The sequence below is a fragment of the Haplochromis burtoni genome, unplaced genomic scaffold (genome assembly GCF_018398535.1).
Source record: "Haplochromis burtoni strain Fernald_Lab_line unplaced genomic scaffold, NCSU_Asbu1 Contig_211, whole genome shotgun sequence".
Lineage (NCBI taxonomy): Eukaryota > Metazoa > Chordata > Actinopteri > Cichliformes > Cichlidae > Haplochromis > Haplochromis burtoni.
In genome coordinates, this window is record NW_024582572.1 from 529,417 (window position 1) to 539,042 (window position 9,626).

General features: G+C 45.2%; 1 protein-coding gene across 2 annotated transcripts in view; it reads left to right on the forward strand.

Annotated features, from left to right (window-relative positions):
• snx21 (sorting nexin family member 21) overlaps nt 1-3,387 on the forward strand; it is a 20,191-nt gene extending 16,804 nt beyond the window's left edge. For both annotated transcript variants that reach the window (XM_042226415.1, XM_042226414.1), the window contains exon 7: nt 1,433-3,387. In XM_042226415.1, the coding sequence (XP_042082349.1) occupies nt 1,433-1,643 (211 nt within the window). In that variant the 3' untranslated portion in view covers nt 1,644-3,387. The remainder of the gene's footprint in view (nt 1-1,432) is intronic.
• The last annotated feature ends 6,239 nt before the right edge of the window (nt 3,388-9,626 follow it).

Consider the following 9,626-nt stretch of genomic DNA (forward strand, 5'->3'; position numbering starts at 1 on the left):
TCACTCGTGAACAAGACCCTGAGATACTTAAATTCCTCCACTTGGGACAGAGTTTCGTCCCTGACCCAGAGTGGGCACTCCACCCTTTTTTCTGGCTGAGGACCATGGCCTCAGGTTTGGAGGTGCTGATTCTCATTCCCACTGCTTCACACTTGGCTGTGAACCTTTCCAAGGCAAGCTGGAGGCCCTCACCTGATGAAGCCAATAGGACCACATCATCTGCAAAAAGCAGAGATGAGATCCTGAGACCAACGAAGTGAAAGCCTTCCGCCAACTTGGCTACTCCTAGAAATTCTCATTTCTAGTCATTATTCCCATTGTTTAAAATTCAAAGCTGAGCGGTGTCTCTACTTTCGTCCAGTGCCAAAGAATACAACTCTGCTTTTTGGTTTAGCTCACTAGCTAAGTCTTCATCAGCTGGCTCAACACAGTGAGTCACTGTCCTGCGTGATAAGCTAATTTTTTTTCTAATTTGTTCAACATCCCTGGACGCACTCTTTGAGAAACTGCCCTTGCTAGTATTTGCTAATTTGAATGCCAGCAAACAACTTTGTGCTTGATTGTTGGATGGCACTTTGTCAGCTAAAAATGTTTTGCTGATTCTGCAAACTAGCTGCCGACCCCGTTCTTGCATTGACCGGTTGTTAGCATTATTAGCATGCTTGGTAGAAATGTGGCAGCTGATGTTGTATTCACATCTAGACATACATCCTTTGACTGGGGTGAAAAAGTATAAACACTCACACTCGATGTTTCTTTTCTTTTCTGAGCATGAGACCACAAATCACTGCGCCTAATGCGCCATCTGGTGGAACGCCAGGCATTACAGGACAAGGTCAAATGAATACAGTCATAATTATGATCTGATTTGGGCAATTCTGTGCTAATCTTCGGCAGGCCAGATTAAAAAGACCAGGATGTGGCCCGCAGGCCGTAGGTAGCCCATCCTGCTTTAAGCAGAACTCTGTTAGTCCAGGACAGAACAGCGCACCTCAACATCTCCTTAGCTTGATGCTTATTTCTAAATGTACTGTAAGGATAATATTAGATTTTCTTGTGCATTTCTTGAGTTTCATTATTTATTGAGCGGTTTGCCACTGAGAGTGTTTCACTGTTCAGTTTGTCTTGTTTCGTTGAGGGCGGGACGTTACCAGGATGCCTTGGGTCCTCTGCTCAATGCCAAGAGACTGCAGCAGAAACTGGGATGGGCAAGTTACTATGACAACCAGACTCAGGCCCCTCCTCCAACCTCCTCCCATTGGTTCTTCACCCTGGTGGGACTGTCGAGCTGTTTCCAGCAGGTGGACCAGCTGGAGGAGGCTCGAGATCACTGTGACCACGCCCTGCGTGTTCTCACCCCCACAGAAACTCAGACTAACACAGAGGATAAGCCCCTCCCACCTGACAATAAGCCCTTCCAGCCGTCGGAGACATCGCGTCTGGACGACGACAGGCCACACCCCTTGCTGTTGCCGCTGTTACGAGTGATGGTTCGGCTGTCGTGGCAGACGGGAAAAGACAAGCGACAGTGGGAGGAGCTTCTGCAGCACCTGGAGGAGCGGTGGGTGGGGCTAGACAATCATCCAACCATCAAAGAATTTCTGGTTAAACACAACCTGCAGGATGGCGAGGGTGAGGGCTAAAGAGTGCGCACGCTGCAGAGGGCAATCAGTACGGTACGGGTCGAGTGTTAGAGCCACTGCAGGGGAAACAAAGCCGAGATTTTCAAAATAAAATCTGAATGTTTTGAGTAATTTTAGTTTTATTTCTAATAAGATAAGTTATTAAAGGGAAAAAAGTTTCACCTATAAAATCTGCTTTTTAATGTTGTGACGTTGGGCATTTTAATGTGGGATTGGAGGCAGCCTCAAGTGGCCGTTAGAGGAACTGCAGCTGTTCACACGAGTTTGGTTTCAGTAATAAAACCAAAAACATTGTTCTGAAAAAGAGTGATGTTAATGTAATGAAAGAGTAGGCCTCAGTAAATATCTGGTGGAAAGAAGCAAATCACAGAAGCTTGATTACAAAATGACGGAGCTGATGAGACTGAAGGACAGTTGATGCCTTCACCTGAAACTCGGCCAGTTCAAAATCTCAGTTTTTATTCCCCCTGACAGCGGCTGTAATACTCTGAGTACTAATGGATCAGTCAAGGGTTCAGTCGTAATTTCAAAGCCTTAAACTAGTTCAGTGGTCTTTGTAGGTCCGATGCTTCACATGAGTTTTGTTCTTAACCGTGACTCCTCACAGGATTTCTAAAACAACAGCCTGTTATTCTACTTCAAGAGGAACTTCTACAATATTTAAGACTTTTCTTTTTCAAATAAATTTATTTTGAAAACTTGATCCAGTCGAAGAAAAAAAGTGTCCACATCACATTTTCAGAGTTACAATCAATGAAACTGCAGAAATGTTTCGTAGAAACGTGAGGAGCACAGATTAAGAACAAAGCTCCAAGAAGGAAGCAGAGGAAGGAGAAAAGGCTGCCTCAACAATCACGTTTCACTCTGTGACTCTGAGGAGGGAAAACACTTAGTTTTAAAAGTCCTCTGACTTCCTACTAAAAGGTTTACTGATGATTAACAGTGTTACATATTGCAGCATTTAAAAGGGAGCAAACGGTGCCGAATGTAGAGACTCCGTGAATCTTGTGGACGATGCACGACGGGTTAAAGGCGCCTTTAAATGTTTCACAGCAGAAAACTTTGATTGTATTTGAGCTCTGACGAAAACAACAAGACGAGCGACACACGTGCAGAGCGCGTCCTGCAAAAACAAATGACAGTCAAACTTTAGTATCCATCTATAAATCGATATCGGTAAGTGGGGCGGGGCTTTCTACTCATGTTGAGCACTCAGAGGCTCCAGGCCTCATTCACCCAGTCACGCACACATTCATGCAGTGCTTTTATTCAACACTCAGCCATCCCATATTACTCTGCTTATCCACTCGCTCTCGTGTTCGGCTGCTGTGGCGTCGATCCGACTGTGCCTGTAAATAACAGTACTGTGGCGCACTGAGCCGAATTTATGTTACTGCAGTAAATGACTAGAATAGGTCTTTAGGTCATTTAAAATATATTTATATTCTTAAATGTTTTGTTCGTCATGTTTTATTTCAAATGGAGCCTTTCTCGTTCCTTGCACTGAGGAATTCAGACGCTGTCACACATCCCTGCTAATATATACGCCCGTTTCTCTTATTCCTGCATATAAATCAGTCACGTTCACCATATTATCAAACTGTGTCCGGTGTGGGTAAAGCTCACAGGGCTGAGCAAGTGGATCATATGGCTTAAGGCTGTTGCAGAGGCCCGGGCTTTAATCCGTCCAGAGGCCTTCACGGTTCCCCCCGTCCTTTCTCTGTTGTTGCAACACAATAAAAACTAAAATCACCAAAAATATACTTTAGAAAACCCTTTTTTGGTTGCAGGGTTAAAAAATATAGGCACCACGTTATCTGAAGGTTCTGTTAATTGATGGCTGAACTTGACAGTTGAGCTGGATCCATGATCAGTGTCTCAAGTCAATTAAAAAATATATGCATGTTCAAAACATGATCTGTGGCACACTAAGTGTACGTTATTCAGACAGTGCTGCAGGTGAGCATCCTGCTAACTCATTTAGTGCTTTAAAAGGTTGATTGAATGAATTTGATAACATGTAAGGCCTTATTTATTTATTTTTTTAGAAAGAGTGAAAGTATTCAGTGCCTTTCTAGATTTTAACGAGGTTGTGATCCACCTGTGCACCAGGAATAAAGGGAATTGTGAGTGCAGGTCAAACAGGAGCTGCAGAAACTCCACAGCGCACCTGTAAAGACCTGAGCTGTGACACAGTCGCGCTCACACTGAGCCTGCTCTGTGTGTGTCTGCGTTATTTACTCTTTGTGAGAGAGCTTTCATTTCACAGCTGAGGAGTAAAGCGACTTACTTGCACGTGTTTTCCTCCACCTGCACCGTTTCCACCTGCAGTGGAAAATTTCAGCGGAAAGCTTTGCCTGCTGCCGGTGCGTCACATATTCAGCGGTTAAAGAGGCGTTAAATGAGAAACGCTGTTTATCTGGAGGAACACTTAGCGCCTCTCCTCCCCCCACACAGCTCTCACAGCTTCGCAGTCACTCGAAGTAAAATCTGCGTGCTTTTTACGTGGATGCGGTTACTGTGGAGACCGGCTCGAGTGGACGGCCACACGAGACAAAAATAGACGCGAGGAGCTGGATTTACATCAGCAGGAGAAATGTCAGACGGGACTGATGGATGGAGAGGAAAACAGGTGATTAATAATGAGGGACTAAGCAAAGTTGCCAGCGCCGTGATTTTGGGGCTGAAGGTTGGACACTGCACACGTAGAGATTTATGCACTCACTGTGTCACCTGTCATGTAGAAAAGCTGCTGATCTGTCAGATGTGAGTGCTGCAGGATCACAGTACATGTTCAGTATTATGCAGAGTTCTGTTATATCCAGCTGTTCTGCCGCACTACAGAAACCCTGCAACGCTCTCAGCTTCACTTTCTCATCTAATCTGGTAAATGTCTGTCTGTGTGCAGCACTTTATGCTTCTCTTTATGCACTCAGGACCATCAACCCTGTGATGAGTGCAGGAGCAGCTCTGGCTCCTGAGCTCCCTCTATACTGAAGGTAGAGTCAGAGAGGCCACTGCAGAGGAAGCGTGTACACTGGAGACTATGCACAGTTAGGCAGTTTCTCACTTCAGTTGTGTTAGCTGTGACCGTTACACAGTAACTGTCAGCCTGCTCTGGTTTCATACAGACCACAGTAACCACAGGGCATCGAGGGGGGTCAGTGCATTCACACCCCGACTGTGAAATACTGTCAGACGATGCTAGTGCTACAGAAGCATGTGCAGGGCGTCCTTCGGTCTCAGCGCGTCTTTGAACGTAGGGCCGCTCCTGCAACTAATGATGATCTGAGTAAACCTGAACCCAAGTGACTCATCAAAAAGCAAGAAAACACTTGGAACAGTTAAATCTGGTTTGATGTCCACACAGCTGAGCCGAGTGTTTTAGTGCATCGCTCTCTGATATTTCAGTTTGAGGAAATGAGCGGCAGTGTGTCAGAATAAAGTCCTGCAGGATGCTTCGTGGGGATGTTGTCTGCCTTACTTTCCACCTCACATGTGTGCAGTTTCCCAGCACAGAAGGAGAAGAGTGGGTTGAACCAACTAATAACTCTAGTGCCGGACGTCCTTATTTTGAAGAGCTGTTCAGGGACGGCAGAGGAGTAAGTGATTTTAACCCACTTCTTACCTTCAGTTTAAGCAAAAATGACTTTCTGAGAGGTTCAGCTGAGATTGTGGTTTGGGTTCAAATATGCTTCTTTGCTGCATTGAGGCTGCGCAGCGCTTTAGATGAACACTGTGCAGCTGCAGGTTCTGCAGGACCTGACTGCTTCAGGACATTACACAAAGCACCTTTCTCTCTGCTGATCTCACAGCTGATTGGTTTAGACCAAAAATGTGGAACGTGGTTTCCCCTCTCAGCCTCTGCAGCTCTCCATAGCTGCCAGCTGTCTGTTAATAACAGATGACATTATCATTATTTTTATTTTTACATTACAAAGCCAGTCTGTGCAAAAAATATGAAAGTCCTCCACCCGGAGTACTAGTTTCTGGAAGGTCACACCTGATTTCTGTTTTCTTGTTTTTGTGTCGTATAACCTGAGCTGCAGTTTGCAGTGAGAGCGTTTCTGTGTTTTGTGACACTGACGTGAAAATGAAAACAATCATTTGAGCTCTTAAGCGGATGAAATGTGAAAAACTGCAGTTACTCTAAATGTGTCTCCTGCTCCTCGGCCAGCTTGATGAATTTTTATTTTAACGGTGTTATTTGGGCTAAAGCTGACGCAGACACGTCACAGATGTTTCTAATGGTTTGAAAATGCACTTGTTGTGTCAGATGTGCAGTTTTCAGTGCAGACTGTGTGTATCCCACTTTATGCAAGCGCAGCAACACGTGGAAGAAATCGGTGCGTGGGGAGGCTTAGCGTGGATCTTTTGGCCTTTGCAGCAGCACGTCATCGTAGAGCTTTATTCAAGTTTATTTTCTGGAATATGTTTGTTACAAACTGCAGATCATGCCTTTGTTTTTCTTGCATCTCTGAGATGATTCTATTCTACTTTATTATAGTACGAAATGTGAATCTTGACAGTTGTATAGAATTATAATAAATATATATTTTTCTTTTACTAAATGATGTCTTGTTTTTATCTATATGCCCTGAAAGCAAACTGATGATGTTACCTACTGACCGAGTCTCCTATCAATCATTTCTTTAGGTGACCTAATGTAACGCGTTTCCAAAGAGCTTGTTGTCATATAACACATGTTTAGCTTCATCAGTTTGCTCGGGCACCCATAAATTTTCAGTGGGGTCAGGGGTCAGGTGACTTCTTTGGGGTTCAAGTAGCTTTTCCTAGATAAGCTGTTTTAGGCTCCTTATGCTGGTGGGTTAAGAATCCTCCACAAAGATGTAAACCAGCGAGAGAAAGTATCCAGGAGTGATGGACAGGAGGTGAAATCTGGAGCCAAATAAACTTTTTAAACAACATTTTAACTTAAAAGGACAAAATTTCATTTGTTAAATGTTAAAGTTAGACAAGAGAATTTCCACTGTTGATAAAAGGAGTTCAAGTGGATCAAAAACACTCGTTCGTGTGGAAAACGACACTGCTGCCAAATCAAAGACACTCTGGGCAACAGGAGCCTGGAAAGAAGGCTGTTACCTGAGGAGCAACACTGCACAACAAGCGAGTGTAGGTCTGCAGGGAGGTGGCGCAGAGGGTGGAGCAAGTCTCTGAAGGATGTGGTTGATGTCCTTTACCCGTAGAAACCTTCAGTCGAGCCTCGATCTCACATCGATGAAGCCTCTGTGACGCTGCACTCAGGTCTGCACAGTCAGCAGTTTGTCCTCATAACAGGTGAGCAACGGCTGCAGGTTCAATCGAGCTTCTATGAGTCAGGTAAATCCATTAGTTTCATAGGGGCGTGGCCAAAGCATCGCTCCTTCCAGAAGATTTGTTGCAGTGGCCGCTTTGTCTCCGAATGCAGGTGAGTTTAATTCAGGTGTCCTCAGGCGTTTGGATCCTGCTGTAGGATTTCTTTGTTATCTAAGCCAGAGCTGTTGAATGCAGATCGCTGACACGGCAGACTAACATCTTTGAAATTACAAAGTAAAACATTTTGCTGCGGCTGTCGTCGGTGACTCCACAGTGTGACGGGATGCGAGCAGGTGGGAGGGTTTCTGAGAACGTGAGATGGGTGCGTTTGTGTTTGGCAAAATGAGATTCAAAGGCAAACACAGAGGTCACAACATGAGCCTGACTGTGCTGAGCTCATCCTAATGTAGTCCAGGTGAGTGATTAGACGACGAAGAGCTAATCGCTCGCTCGCAGCTGAGGATGCAGCTGGAATTGGTAAGCAGCCACACCTCTGAGAGGACGCTCAAACAGGAAACCCGTCCACCGACACAGAGGCGGCGGGACGGCATCGAAGACACGCAGCGTTTCCTTTTGGGAGCTGATGCAGAGCACTTTAATCACAGTGACAAAGATCTCTGCCTCTGACGCACTTATTGCAGGATTCAGTCATACGTTACTTTAACAGCACGGTGTTAGCTTTATCTCAGTCTGCATACTCAGACACTCACGTTTTATTAGCCATAAACAAAATAAGTGAAATAAGGTCAGGGCTTGAAATTGTGAAACAATTTTCCAAAACAAACAACATATTTAAATTTCAGATGTGTCAAAAATATTATGGCCCTGAGTTTGTGTCTTTATTCTACTTTAACCTATTGTCTCCCATATCTCCTCAAATATATCCAGAGTTTCCCGTAACGGTATGGAGAGTGTATGTAACCCATATGTGCAAAAGTTTATTCTGCTGTTGGACCTGTATGAGGTCATCAGACACACAATATGGCCGTGACCACAGAAACCTTACACGCCTGATGTTTTAAACCTTGTGTCTGTGAGGGGCAGCCAATCAGAAGAAAGCTGTTTTAGGCAGATGAACTGAAAGATAAGATATGCAAAGCTGCTTGGTTAGAGTCCAGGAGTAAATACGTGGAGCTGCACATGAACAGAGCAGGTCCCCTTTAACGATGGCGGCAGTGATGCCTCCTGATGACCAGCAGAGGTCGCCCTCTCTCAGCACATTTAGTCATGATGACGCAGTTGGCTTTGAGGTTCCTCAGGTCCTCTGATGGAGGAGTTTGCTCAGTGTGAAGTACATCGCGGGCAGTTGTGTGTGGCAGCTGTGCGGGGGTGAAACAGTTGGACGGTGCAGAGCGTGCAGGAAACGGACCCGCTCTCAGATTCAGCCCAGGTGGCTCGCTGCTGCTTTTCTCTGCACAGCTGACGACTGTAAGCTGTAAATCAGGCCTGTGCGAAACATTACCATGGTGACAAGGCCAAGAGCTGAGAGCTCGCATCTGTGGAAACACCAGTTGCTATGGCAACGGTCACGGAGCAGGAAAGAAGCGCCAACATGGCCGTCGATGGAAAGCGTCCGAACTCGGAGCGCGCGGTCACAGCTCGTTTTTTTTCTCGCCTCGCAACGAATGAGGGGAAAATGAAAGAAATCTCAGTGACACCTGTGACTGCGTGAAGCCGAGCGCTGGCTGTCATGGAAATAACTCATTTGGTACAGGAAGGGTTTCACTGGTCTGCTTCAGACTAAAGAGGCTCTTTGTGGTCAGTTTCCAATCCTCATGTTTGTCCCGGGACGGGAGCTGCTGATCCTCAGTGGGAAACAAATCATTTTAGCTCCCTTCCAGCTCCTGTAGTTCTACTCTGTTTCTGATTGGTTGCCCTTCATAAACGGAAGGTTTGAACAACAGGTCTGTGGGGCTTCTCGCTCAAAGCTTTATATTTTCATTCTAGAAATTCACAATGTGGCTTTGCATTACTCACCGTTGGAAGAAATCCTTACTGTTCTTAGAGGTATCATCCTGTGCCTGTGAGCTGTGCTTGAAGACGGCACAAAGAAATGAGCTCATCGTGTTCAGCAAAGCTTGCTTGTAAAGCCTTGAGCTGAGCGTTTTCACCTTTGTCACTAACAGAGATGGGCAGTAATCAGATTACTTTTTTCAAGTAATGAGTAAAGTAAGGGATTACTAATGCAAAAAGGTAATTAGATTACGGTTACTTTCCCGTGAGCACGCTGCGTTACTGCGTTACTAAAACCGTGATTTTTTTGCGAGAATGTCTCATGACAGTGACGTAAGCGAGTGCGACATTTGTGGCAACAGCTGTGTGCAGATCAACAATGGATCATATATCGAGTGCGGGAGAGAGTATGAGCGTGCAGCGTTGAAAGCGTGGAAGTACTGACCTTACTTTGAGTTTGATTCCATAAAAAGTGACAAAAACATTAGTGTCCGCTGTGCGTGGGAAGAAAACTTCTTTTTACAGCGAAAAAACCCTAAACTTCACTGACATGACGGCTGTGGCACACCTGCACCAGGGCAAACCTCCGCCTGCCTTACTCCTGCTATACAGGTGAAAATAGAGCAACAGGACCGCTAGTCTTTGACTTTATTTATTTTCTGCTGTGTTTTACTTGCATCTATTTGAAAGACTGAGTGTAAACACAAAAAACTT